Source organism: Gracilinanus agilis, chromosome 3 (assembly GCF_016433145.1).
Source record: "Gracilinanus agilis isolate LMUSP501 chromosome 3, AgileGrace, whole genome shotgun sequence".
Classification (NCBI taxonomy): domain Eukaryota; kingdom Metazoa; phylum Chordata; class Mammalia; order Didelphimorphia; family Didelphidae; genus Gracilinanus; species Gracilinanus agilis.
In genome coordinates this window covers 55,862,692-55,876,187 of record NC_058132.1, presented here as the reverse complement: position 1 = coordinate 55,876,187, position 13,496 = coordinate 55,862,692, and the positions used below count along the sequence as shown (strand labels likewise).

The 13,496-nt window shown below is 41.2% G+C and overlaps 1 protein-coding gene across 1 annotated transcript in view; it reads left to right on the top strand.

The window, feature by feature from the left end:
- The first annotated feature begins 297 nt into the window (after positions 1-297).
- TMCO4 (transmembrane and coiled-coil domains 4) overlaps positions 298-13,496 on the top strand; it is a 103,070-nt gene continuing 89,871 nt past the window's right edge. The window contains exons 1-3 of the mRNA XM_044668705.1: positions 298-470; positions 2,856-3,030; positions 3,627-3,654. Coding sequence (XP_044524640.1) covers positions 301-470; positions 2,856-3,030; positions 3,627-3,654 — 373 coding nt within the window. The 5' untranslated portion in view covers positions 298-300. The remainder of the gene's footprint in view (positions 471-2,855; positions 3,031-3,626; positions 3,655-13,496) is intronic.

The window sequence follows — 13,496 nt, the reverse complement described above, 5'->3', positions numbered from 1 at the left end:
TATATATATACTTTATGGTCTTTTTTTAAACCCTTACTTTCTGTTTATGTTTATATATATATATATATCTCTCCAAGGTCTCAGATCCCTTTTTCATTTCTTTTTCACCCACATATTTCTGGGTAATGTAAACAGTTAAAGAGAAATCATGATAAAAGTGTTCAAGGCCATGTAGTAAGAACAGGAATCCAGGCCCTATGCCTCGGGCACTTCTAAGTTCAAGGAACCTCAATACAAAGTGTTTTCTTTGCCCTTTGGTAACATGTACTCTACTGATTTTCGTTTACTACAGGTGTGGTGATGGCAACCCCAGAGGGGGACAGCGAAGAAACCAGGGGATTCCCTGAGCCAGCCAGAGAAGCAGATCTACCTCCACCCACAGGAAAGGAGCTAGAAGAAGCAAGCCGTTTTGCCTATACTGCTCTTTGTGGGATGTCTCTGGCTTGGTTATTTCCAGAACCAGAACAAAGGTGACTGTTTTGACTTAGAATCATAGAATCCTAGAATTTGAATGCTAGGCAGGACCTCAGAATATAGAATGTCAGAGGTGAAAGAGGCCTTACAACACATAATGTCAAAGTTGGGAGAACCCTTAAAAAAAATAGAAGGTCAAAGCTAGACCTTAGAAGTGAGAATGTCAGAGCTGGGAGGGACCTTAGCACAGAATGTCCGAACTGAGAGGAGCCTTAAAATATAGAATGTCAGAACTAGGAAGGACCTTAGAACAAAGAATGTCAGAGATCATTCATTCCAATTTCATTATTCAATGTGTAAATCATCTCTATGATGTGCCCAGGTCAAGAATTAGAAAGAAAATTTCCTAATATAGAGACTATGGTATTTCATTAGGTTCTCCCTTTCCCACATGAAGATCCTCTCCCAACTGATCTGTCATCATACCTAACTACCCTGACTAACTAGTTACTTAAGTAACAATATGGCAAGAGGCATATCGACTGATTTTTTAAGAATAGTTTTGGTGCTTTATTGACTGAATATTTTGGAAGGCATAGTTGTTTGGATGCTAGTAAGGACACTTTATCTCCTTAATAAGAAATGTACTGTATAGCAAAGGATCAGATATCCTTTTAAACTCACCTTTTTTTCCAACAGCCTTCTTTACCTGATTCACCATTCTAAGGTGCCTCTCCAGATTTGATGCTAATCCTCTTTGCTTTTAGGATATAGACCATCAGAGCTGGAAACAATCTTAGAAATTCACTTTTCTTGGAGTATTTGAGTTTTTCACTAGTGAAAAATATATGATTTGAAGTCTCTATTATGGGCTGCATGAATTCACTGTATAATTAATGACACTGAGCTTTGAGTATGATGACAAGTCAAACTGAGCCTTCTAATCTGATATCTCAGGCTAGTCCCAACAGCAGAAATGGACTCATGCCTAGGTCCTTGTGACCTATTGATTTGTGTATGCTAGCTACATTTTTTCTTTAATTTTGGGGGGTGGGCAAAAAATTGTAGATAATTTGTATGTTGGGTGCGCAGAACAGAGTCCAACATATAATCAGAAACCTATTCAAATCCCAACTTTGACCCAAATAGTAGTCATTATTAGTTTAATATCATCTTAGATGGAATTTGTGAAAGGCCTAGTGCAGGGGTCGGCAACGTATAGCTTTCGAGCCATATCTGGCTCCACCTCCCAACTGGCCAGTCCAGGCAGAGCCCCAGGATGTGCCCCAGGGGGCCCTTCAGCCCCTACCCCATATTCCAGCGCCTTCTGCCTCCATCCTTCTCCTTCCGCAGGCATTTATAGCTCTCACGGCCAAAAAGGTTGCCGACCGTTGGCCTAGTGGAATAGCTGGAGTTGCTAGAAGCAGTTCTGGATGCCATTTTTTTTTTGGAAGGACATAGGTGGGCTGGAGGGAGGTAACCAAGATGATGAGATGCCTGAAGACCACAGCATTCAAGAATCAAGTCCTGGGAGCATCAAGTATGAGAAGAAAAGACTTGAATTGGGCAAGAAGGTAGTCTTAAAATGGTTGAAAGGCTGTCATGTGTAGGAGAGATTTGGACTTGTTCTCCTTGGCTCTTGAAGGGAAAATTATGAGCAATGAATGGCAGATTTGAGATTAATGTTATATAAGATCTTTCCAGGCAGCTGATATAAGATCTTTCCATGAGTGAAGGGGGTTGCCTCAGGAGGTGGTGGGTTCTCCTTCCTGGAAATATTTGGCTGGATTCTGGATCACCACATGTTGGAGTTGCTAAAGAGAAGAATCTTGGTTGAATGTAAATTGAACTTGGTAGCTTGTGAGTTTTTTTATAGCTCTTAGATTCTTTGATTCTATATAACTATGGGCAAGTTATATGATCTCTGTGCCTCAGTTTCCTCATCTGTGAAAGGAATAAAATCTTTTCACACCTATCTTATAGAGATCTTGTAAGCTTTTGAGGCAGCTAGGTAGTTCAGTGCATTGAAAGGCAGCCCCAGAGAGAGGAGATCTTGGGTTCAAATCTGACCTCATATTCTTCCTAGCTATATAATCCTTGACAAATCATTTAACCACAATCTGCCTCAGTTGAAAATGGAGATAATAATAGCACCTACCCCTTGGAAATATTGTGAGCATCAAATGAGGTCATGTTTGTAAAGCACTTTGCAATCCTTGAAGACCTATATAAATGTTAGCTATGGTTATTGTTGTTGGTAGGTTATCATCATTAAGTTTGTGATTTGTTAGTCCTTTAGTAAAGTTTTTACTAAAATGATATTTTAAAATTATCCGTGAATTTCATTTATCTCAGTTCTTTCCAAGGTTGGATAATCAGGAGTTGGAATTAGGATAGGAGAAAGCAGAAGTCTTTGTGTCTGAAATAATTGTTTCTTTCAGCTCCTTCCGAATAGAATATGTGGAAGGCCTAGTGAAATGGCTGGAGTTACCAGAAACTGTCCTCCCATCCATCGTGGCCTTTGCCAGTGGCCTGGGAGGAGAAGAAGAAGAGACATTTGCAGAAATTTTATTGAAGGATCCAGTCTTGAAAAATGATCCACTGGTGATTACTCAGGTATCCAGACCTCCTTGGGCAGGGGGCAGTCAAATGGAAAAGGGAATTTTTTCAAAGCAAGACTGGAAATGGGTTTTAAGGACTAGGACTGGTACAGACTCTTTACTTTCTAAAAACATACCTCTAGTACCTCCCAGCTCTGACATTCTGTGTTTTAAGGCTCTCCTAGCTGTCACATTCTGTGTTTAAAGGACTCTCCCAGCTCTGGCATTCTATGCACTATCATTTTTTTCCTCATATTCATCCCTCCTCCTAAAGGGAAATGAATGGACTAGACTTAAGGACATCTTTGTCAATGTGTTAAATACCCCTGAGCAAGTTATCTAAACTCTTTGAGCTTTCTCCTTATCTGTGAAATGGGCAGGCACTCAAAGACAGGGCAATACAATGAGGATAAGAGACCGATAGCTCAAATTGATGTTTGCCCAAACAAATGGCAGCCAACTTGGGTAATCCCTTCACTTCTCTGGGCCTCAGTTTCCCCATCTGTTAAATAAAAGGGATGGATGAGGGGATTTCTAAAGTCCCTTCCAAGCAGGGTTAAATCATAATAGGATTTTAATCACTGATTTTGTATAAATCCTTTTGTTTCCTAGGATCTTCTGGCCTTCTCTCTCAGGAATGGTAAGTCTGATTTTCTAAGTCTTATTTTAAAAAATAGGGCACCCTCTCAATTTTAGTCAATACTCATACGATTTAGAATTAGAGGCTTGGGTTTTTCTTAATTTTATATCTTTAATAGTGAGACATATTTCCTTACAAGGAAATGAACCACTAGTCACTGGAGATATTTCTATATGGACTGGATTGTCAACAGCCCGGAGATTCTGAAGAGAAATTCTTTTCCTGAAATAGAACTTCTAGGACCTCTAAGCTTCCATTCAAATCTATTTTTCTCCCCTCTTCTCCAACTGTTTTTAGTCTAATCGATAAGCATTTCCTGAGTGTCTACTGTGTGCCAGGTACTGTCTTGGGTGCTGGGGTTATAAATATAGAAGTAAGACAGTCCCTGCCCTCAATGAACTTACATTATAAAAGAAAACACATGATCCAGAATGACTGTTATCTGCCTCTTTGGCTATTTTTATTTCTAATTCTGGGGTCTAGATCAGGTTCTTTATTCCATTTGGTAATTGACTTTACCTAGAGGTAGTATGGTGTCAGCTTGGGCAATATATTCCTTGTTTAGAACCTTGGGTGTTATTTCATCTTTCAAATGAAGGGATTAAAATCATGTCCTTTTATTTAAGATCTTTTTCCTTGATCTGATTAGTAGAACATAAGCTTCTTGAGGACAGGAAATGTTTGATTTTTATTTTGTATTCTCACTGCTTAGAGAGGTAACGTGAAGTGATAGGAACAACTGGGTGGCACAGTAGGTAGAGCACCAGCCAAGTCTGGAGTCATGAAGACCTGAGTTCAAATATGAATGACCTCAGATACTTCCTGACTGTGTGACTCAGGGAAAATCATCTAATCCTGTTTGCCTCAGTTTCCTCTTCTTTAAAATGAGCCAGAGAAGGAAATGGCAAACCATTCTAGTATCTTTGCCAAGAAAACCCCAAATGGGGTCATGAAGAGTCAGACACAATTGAAAATGCCCAAACAATAACAACTTCTGAATTGGGTACAAATTGGGTATAAATTGGGTACAAAAATGGGAATAAAAGACCCAAAATATCACTCCCCCCAAAAAAAATCCATTTTATTTCCCTTCGTGGGAAGTTTAAGATGAAGAGTCATGATCATTTCAATAACATTGTGTTATTTCTCCAATCATTTAATTAAGATAAGCGACAAAGTCAATAACAAGGAAGGGGATCTAGTAAGAAAATGTTCTTACTGTACCCATTTGCCACGTGGTCTAATATCGCATACTTCTGGTGAAAGTATAATCTAGTTATCCTTTAGTCCCACTGATTTCCCAGCGTGGGAAGTGAAGAACAATGCCACCACTCAGAGCCTGAAGGAGGGACAGAAACCACCGGGAGCCTGGTAGACTGGTACAATTCAGATAATCTGTGATCAGTAAGCTCTGATTTACACCTTTGTTATCACTTGGGTTGGTTCCACTGGGGCTTGATCCTAGGACCTTCTGCATGTAAAAGTAGGCATGGTCATCACCTGGAGTCTTGACTTTTGTCCTGCCACTGAACTTCAATGACTCTGGAAGAGAGAGTGAGACTGAAGGCTTTGTGCAACTCTGCCTCACTTAAATCCAATTCATGCACAAGTCAGGACATCCCTCCATGATGTCATTGGTCCTCTTAGAAAACAAAGGATGAACAACAATCACTTGAGTACAATGTAAAGAAGGAACAATTTTGGACTAGTTGCCTAAACCTCCCTGGGCCTCAGTTTCCTCATCTGTAAATTTAAGGGGTTGGATAAGATGATCTAGCTCTGAATCTATGAGCCTATGTGCCAGGTACCATGATAGGCATTAGTGATACAAAATAAAATAAATACCAAAAAAAAAAACAAACCTGAAATAATCCTTGCCCTCAGAGAGCTGATGGGTAATCTGAGGTCAGAGAAGTGACTTGTCTAAAATAGAACTAGTGTCAAGGCTGTCATTCGAATCCAGATCCTCTGACTCCAAGGGGAGTGCTTTCTCCGCTACACTATAACAGGGGCCTTCCCCACTTTGTGTTTCCATGTGTACTCCCAGTAGCCTTAGTGTGGCCATCACGATTGAAGAGAAGGACACATTAAATGTATTACAGGCCCAGAGGCTTCCTCTTCAAGAATAATCAAGTATCCTATATATGTCTCCGAGTGCAAGTCATCATATTCTTTCATATCTAAAGAGTATTCAATTTTGGTAACATCTGTGAAGTGTTACAGATTAATCTGATGGCCCTCAGTCACCTCCCTGTAATAATGAGGAGTTAAAGATTCAGAGCTTGAGATCATTAATTGCTGCAAAGGAAACACATTTTAGCCAGGTAATCATTGACAGGAAGAAACATAGAACGTCACAGCTGAAAGGGGTCCTAAAATATTAAAAGTGAGAGCTAGAAGAAGCCTTAGAACAGAAGATATGAGAGGTGGAAGGGACCTTGTTAAAATATAGAATGTTGGAGCTGGCAGGACCCTTACAACAAAGAATGTCAAAACTTAGTAGAATAAGTAGAACAGAATATCAGAGCTGGAATGGTCTTTAGAACAGAAAGTGTCAGACCTAGGAGGGCCTCTCGAACAGATATTAGGTCTGGAAGGGCCCTTGGAACACAATGTCAGAGCTAGAAGAAACCTTAACACACAGAATGTCAGAGCTAGAAGAGCCCTTAGTACAGAAAATGTTAGACTTGGGAGAGCCCTTAGAACCCAAAATGTCAGAGCTGAAAGGGCCTTAGAACCCAGAATATCAAGGCTAGAAGTGTCCTAGCTCCCAGAATGTCAGAGCTGGAAAGAGTCTTAGAACCCAGAATGTCAGAGCTGGAAAAGGGCCTAAGAACACAGAATGCCAAAGCTGGAAGGGCTCTTAGAACCTAGAATGTGAAAGCTTGAAAGGACTTTAGAACCCAGAATATCAGAGTCTGGAAAGGGGTCTTAGAACACAGAATATCAAAACTAGAAGAGCCCTTAGAACACAATGTCAGAGCTGGAAAAGGGCCTTAGAATACAGAATGTCAAAGGTAGAAGAAGGGCTCTTAGAACCTAGAATGTCAAAGCTTGAAAAGACCTTAGAACACGAAATGTCAGAGCTGGAAAGTCCCTTAGAACCCAGAATATCAAAGCTAGAAGAGCCCTGAGAACACAGTGTCAGAGCAAGAAAAGGGCCTTAGAACTCAGAATGTCAGAGCTAGATGTATCTTTTGATCATAGTTTGTCAGAACTAGAAATGACTTTGCCCCTTGAGGAAGCTGAAAGCCAGGAAGGTAATGTCAGCCTTGCAAGCAGAATTCTGGGCTCCCCTAATGCCATATTGTGCTCCCTTTCTGGGGGGCCGGCATCCTGCTTCCATAGCTGTGCTTTTTAAGATCTTTGACAATGAACATGGGCAACCCTTCCTCCTTTTTTGACCCCAGGGCCTGGCTCATTGGAAATGACACCCTGTAGAACCTGTTCCCCGAAACTTCCCAGGGCACTTTTAGGACTATAACGAGAAGAAGGGTAGCATTTAACTGGTCAGGAGAAACTTCCTGCTTTGTTGAGAAGATGAGATCCGTGACAAGGGAGCTTTGCTGAATTTTTATCTTTTTTTTTAGTTAAGAATATTTTTCCATGATTACATGAATCATATTCTTTCTCTCCCCTCCTCCTCCTCCTCCCCTCCCGTAGCCAACATGCAATTAAGCCGGGTTTTACATGTGTCATTGATCAAGACCTATTTCCATTTTATTGATATTTGCACTGGGGTGATCATTTAGAGCAGTGGTTCCCAAACTTTTCTGGCCTACTGCCCCCTTTCCAGAAAAAATATTAATTAGCCCCCTGGAAATTAATTTTTTTAAAACTTTAATAGCAATTAATAGGAAAGATAAATGCACCTGTGGCCATCACCACTCCCTGGATCACTGCAGCACCCACCAGGGGGCAGTGGCGCCCACTTTGGGAATCACTGGTTTAGTATCTACATCCCCAATCATATCCTCATCAACCCATGTGTTCAAGCAGTTGCTTTTCTTCTGTGTTTCTGCTCCCACAGTTCTTTCTCTGGATATGGACAGTGTTCTTTCTCTAAGTCCCTCGGAATTGTCCTGGATCATTTTGGCTGAATTTTTAGGAGCAGATATTTAGGATTAGCTCAAAACCACAGAAACTTGCCTTGTAAGAAACTCCTTCTCTATGTTTGGGGCTGGGGGGGAGGGGTGCCCATCAGGCTTCCCATTGTAGAATCTGGGCTTCTTTAAGTTCTGATTCTGCTCCCAGGGGCTGTCATTTGGGCAGCATTAACCAGCTAGGATGACCCAGCTCTGTGTCCCAAGGTGTTGGACTCCTGGGTTCCAGAACAAGTCCCTGTGGAAACGGTGGGACAGGCAATCTGTGTAAAAGAGGGAAAGAGGTAGCAGCTGAAGTTTGTTTGGTTTTTCTCCACTCTGGCGGATGCAATTCTATGGCTATGGGCATCTGCTTTTCTAAAAGATGTGTTTAACAAAAGCCTCTGGAATTTTACTTTATTTTATTTTTAAACTCTTACTTTCTGTTCTAGTAACAACTCTAAGGACTAAGCATTCAGGGTTAAGTGACTTGCCAATGGTCATCCCAGTAGGAAATGTCTGAAGCCAAATTTGAACCCAGGACCTCCTGTTCCTGGGACGTTTCTCTCTCCCCTGTACCGCCTATCTGTTTTTTCTTTGGAATTTTAGCAGAAAGTGTTTCAAAACTCTCTCTTCCCCTAAGTAAGAGATAGGTAGCACTATAGTCAAAGGAGAAGGAAGAGAAGGAACAAACATTTATTAAGTGTCTACCATATATATGCCAGGCACTGAGCTAGACACTTTACAGACAAGTTATCTCATTTGATCCCAACAATAACTCTGGGAGGTAGTGCTTTTATTATTCTCTTTATACAGTAGGGGAAACTGAGGCAGGCCTCTAGAAGTGAAGTGACTTTTCCAGGGTCACACAGATAGTAAATGTCTGAGGCTGGATCTGAATTCAGGTCTTTCTGGATTCCAAGACTGGCACTCCATGCACAATCAGCACCATCTAGCTGCCTATTTGTTCTCTAGGTGTTTGCCCCACCACACATTTCTTTTATTCCTTTAAATGTGCACTGATGGCATATCTTCATGAATATTTCCCCCAGATTGGAAGGGTTGAGGAGTTGAATGGGGAGGAGAATAGTTTATTACTAGTTTTGTTATTATATCATTTATTAAATGCCTTTACTTTGAAAAGGACATTAAATTTAAGGGAAAGGATGTATCAGGAAAGCACCAAGATGGCACCACAGTGCATAGAACTCTGGACCTAGAGTCAGGTAGACTCATCTTCATGAGTTCAAATCTGACCTCAGACATTAGCTGTATGACTCTGGGCAAGTCCTTTTGCCCTGTTTGCCTCATTTCCCCCATCTGTAAAATGAGCTGGAGAAAGAAATGGCCAGCCACTCCAGGATCTTTGCCAAGAAAACCCCAAATGGAATCATGAAGAGTCAGACACAACTGAAAACCGCTGAATGACAACAACCTCCACTATTAGACTGAAGGCTCCTGGAGGAAAGGGACCATCTTTTGCCTCTTTTTATACCCCCGGCACTTGGCATGGTGCCTGGCACATAGTAGATGCTTAATAAATGTTGTGTGAAATGAATTATTGAATGACCTCTTTCCTGGGATGTTTCAATCACCTCCTCCTGTGTCTCCTCACCTCTTGTCTCCCCTCTCTGGGTGATTTTTCCACACTCCAGCTCTGAACAAGTCACCACTCCAGGGGCTCCCAGTTGCCAAACATAAACTGTTTGTCATCTACATTTCCTATTTTTTTTGGCCAACTTTATCAATTTGAAGGATGTGACCAGGCAGTTTTCAGAGGAAGAAATCCAGCCTATCGATAGATATAAAGAGATGCTCTAAATAACTAATAATTAGAGAAATGCACACTTTACTTCCCTTTCACAAGCTCTGTGATCCAGCTACTCTGGCCAGCTTCATCTCCCATCTCCATGCCTTTTCCTGGTGCTAGAATGCTTAACCCCCTCACCTCCTCCTCTTAGTTTACTTCAAGAGTCAGCTCAAATCATACCTTCTGGGGGAAGCCTTTCCTAGTCCCCTCATCAGCTAGCGCCTTCCTCTCATCATCCACTCTGTGTTTATCTTATATGTACCTAATCATTTACATGTTTCCTTCCCATTTTAGAATGGAAACTTCCCCTTGAAGGCAGGAATTATTTCTTTGTAAACTCAGTGTCTGGCACATAATAAATAGGCACTTAAATATTTGTTAACTGGCTGCATCATTTAATGTAACCGAGTCTCAAATTTCTTCATCTGTAAAATGGGGAGAATAATTGTACCTACCTCTTAGGGTTGTTGAGAAGCTCAAATGAAATAATATTATATGCAAAGTGTTTTGCATACTATGAAGTATTGTGACTTTGATCTATTATTAGGAGAAATTATTATTTAGGTATTGGTTGAATTCAGGTAGTGACTTCCAAGGTCCTGTCTGGCTCCTGCCCTGTGTAATTTTGTGATCTTCAAGGGGCATCTTAGGATCTAGCATGAACAATGGCCTAAGGAATAGGAGAACTAAATTCTGCTCCTGGCTTTGTCATGAATCCTATGTGCGCCTTGGGCAGGGGCCTTTTCCTCTCAGAGATACTTCCAACTATCAACTGAGGGGACGGGACTAGAGCACCTCAGAGGTCCCTCTGTGTTCCAAGGTCATAGGATTTAAAGCTGGAAAAAAGAAGTAAGCTCCTCGAAGGGAGGAATTCTTTGGTCTTTGTATCCCTAGCATCTAGTATGGGGTCATGTATATCGTAGGCCCTTAATAAATATTTATCAAATCAGAAATGCCTCAGATTATCTCCACCAGAGGTCTAAAGGTCTAAAGTCTTCTGTAGCTTCTATTTTTATAGTTGAAGAAACTGAAGGCCACAGAGGTTGTGACTCCCCAACATCCCCCAGATAGTAAGTAGTTGTGAATCCATGTTCTCTGATTGCAAATCTAGTATCCGATACCTCTATACCATATTATCCTGTCTAGCTCTAATATTCTATGTCTCATATAGCTCTGACATTCTAAGCTCAAAAATTTCTTCCAACTCCAATATCCTATATTCTAAGAGCTCTCCCAGCCCTGACATTCTCTATTCTAAGGTCTCTCCCAGCTCTGACATTCTCTGTTCTAAGATCCCTCCCAGCTCTGACAGTCTCTGTTCTAAGATCTCTCCCAGCTCTGACATTCTCTGTTCTAAGATCTCTCCCAGCTCTGACATTCTCTGTTCTAAGGTCTCTCCCAGCTCTGACATTCTCTGTTCTAAGGATCCCCCCCCCCAACCCTGTTATTCTGTCAAGATCCCTCCCAGCTCTGACATTCTGGGTTCTAAGGTTCCTCCCAGCTCTGCCATTCTGGGTTCTAAGGTCTCTCCCAGCTCTGATATTCTCTGTTCTAAGGTTCTTCTCATTTCTGACATTCTGGGTTCTAAGGTTCCTCACAACTCTGACATTCTGGGTTCTAAACTGTCTCCCAGCTCTGGGTTCTAGGATTCTTTCTATCTCTGACATTCCAAGACTTTGGTTAGAAATACTAATACAGCAGATCATCAGAAGTATATCATTTTTTAAAATAAGGAACATTAAGAATTAACATTAATTTGCCCAAGTTCCTGCTTCCCCCTAGTGGCAGAGCAAAGTTCTGTCAGATTCTGGGCATTTTTATAGCCCTTTCTGCCCTAGTGATATGGGTACTCAATTTTCAACTTGTCAGCCAAGGGTATGATGCCAGGGGATGGGACCAGATAACATTTTCTAGAAGGGTGATCTTAGAACTCTTCAACCTTCTTATTTTACAAATGAGAAACAGACCTGGGGTGGGGGAGGTGATGTGATTGTGAAAGTTGAAAGCTCGGAATTTTAGCTACAAGGAGCTTCTCTTATATATTCTCATTTGATCCTGAAAACACCCTATGAGGCAAGTGGCACAAATATCGTTGTCCCCATTTTATAACTGAAGAAACTGAGTCACAAGAGTGACTTGCCTGTGGTTGATGTGTGGATTAATTAGTTATGTGGTCAGTTATGAAAAAGTTATATGGATGTGAAGTTCTCCACTCATTATTAACACTCTTGAGTAAACTACCTGAAAGGGTCTAGAATTGAGGTCCAAAGACCTGGGACTAAATCCCATCTCCACCTCTTATAACCTGTGAGGTCTTTCATAAATCACTATACCTCTTAGGACACAGTTTTCCTAATCTGTAAAATCATCAATAAGTTCCCTTTTAATGCTGACATTCTCTGTTCTAAGATCCCTTTCAGCTCTGACATTCTGGATTCTATGGTTCCTCCAGCTCTGACATTCCCTGTTCTAAGGTCTCTCCCAGCTCTGACATTCCCTGTTCTAAGCTCTCTCCAAGCTCTGACATTCTCTGTTCTAAGCTCTCTCCCAGCTCTGACATTCTGTGTTCTAAGATCTCCCCCAGCTCTGACATTCTCTGTTCCAAGGTCTCTCCCAGCTCTGACAGTCTCTCTTCAAAGGTCTCTCCCAGCTCTGACATTCTCTGTTCTAAAGTCTCTCCCAGCTCTGACATTCTCTGTTCTAAGATCCCTCCCAGCTCTGACAGTCTCTGTTCTAAGATCTCTCCCAGCTCTGACATTCTCTGTTCTAAGGTCTCTCCCAGCTCTNGATCTCTCCCAGCTCTGACATTCTCTGTTCTAAGGTCTCTCCCAGCTCTGACATTCTGTGTTCAAAGGTCTCTCCCAGATCTGACATTCTGTGTTCTAATAATCCTCCCAGATCTGACATTCTGTGTTCTAAGGACTCTATAAGCTCTTTAACATCATTCAGGAGGTAAACATACTTTCTAGTTCTTTTGTAAACTCTTCCCAGATCAAGAACTGGACTATCTCTCAAGGTCTCTTTCAGCTCTAAGACGTGGAGGGAATCTTATAGGAATTTACTTTCACTCTTTAAGCAACTGAAAGTTCAAAGCCCAAGGTACTTGAACTGGTTTGCTGACAAAACTGTCCTTGCTGTTGGTGGACTTTCTTTGAACCCCCTGGATGGTGGGTCATCTTTCTCGTTTAAGCTCTACTGAGTTAAAATAGGTTCCTGAAAAGGAGTGAATTCTCTTTGGGCAGTCATGGGAGTGTGGCTAATGGAGAGCATGACCTCACATAGGGCACAGTGCCCTTCTCTATTTGATAAATGGTCAAAGGATGTGAACAGGCAGTTTTCATTGGAAGAAATCCAAGCTATCAATAGATATAAAAAGATGCTCTAAATCACTAACAATTAGAGAAATGCAGATTAAGGCAACTGAAGCATTCCTCAAATTGATAAAGTTGGCAAAAAGAAAAACAACCAATACTAGAGGGGACTATGAAAAAGTCGGTACATGAATGCACTGTAGGTAGAACTGGGATACCAGTCCAGCCATTCTAGAAAACTCTTTGGAGCTGGACCCCCAAAGTCATTAAATTATGCATATCCTTTGACCCAGAAATACACATCTAGGTCCAAAGAGACAAAAAAGAAATTGGAAGAGGCAGGTAGATAGCACAGTGAATAGAGAGCCTGGCCTGGAATGGGGATGACCTGGGTTCAACTATGGCCTCAGACACATCTTAGCTTTGTGACCCAGGGTCATTCATTTAACCCCATTTGCCTAGCCCTTGCTGTTTTTCTGTCTTAAAATTGATACTAAAGAAAGAAGGTAAAGATTGAAAAAAGAGAAAAAAGGAAGGATGGGAGAAAGAAAGGAAGAAAGAAAGAAAGAAAGAAAGAAAGAAAGAAAGAAAGAAAGAAAGAAAGAAAGAAAGAAAGAAAGAAAGAAAGAAAGAAAGAAA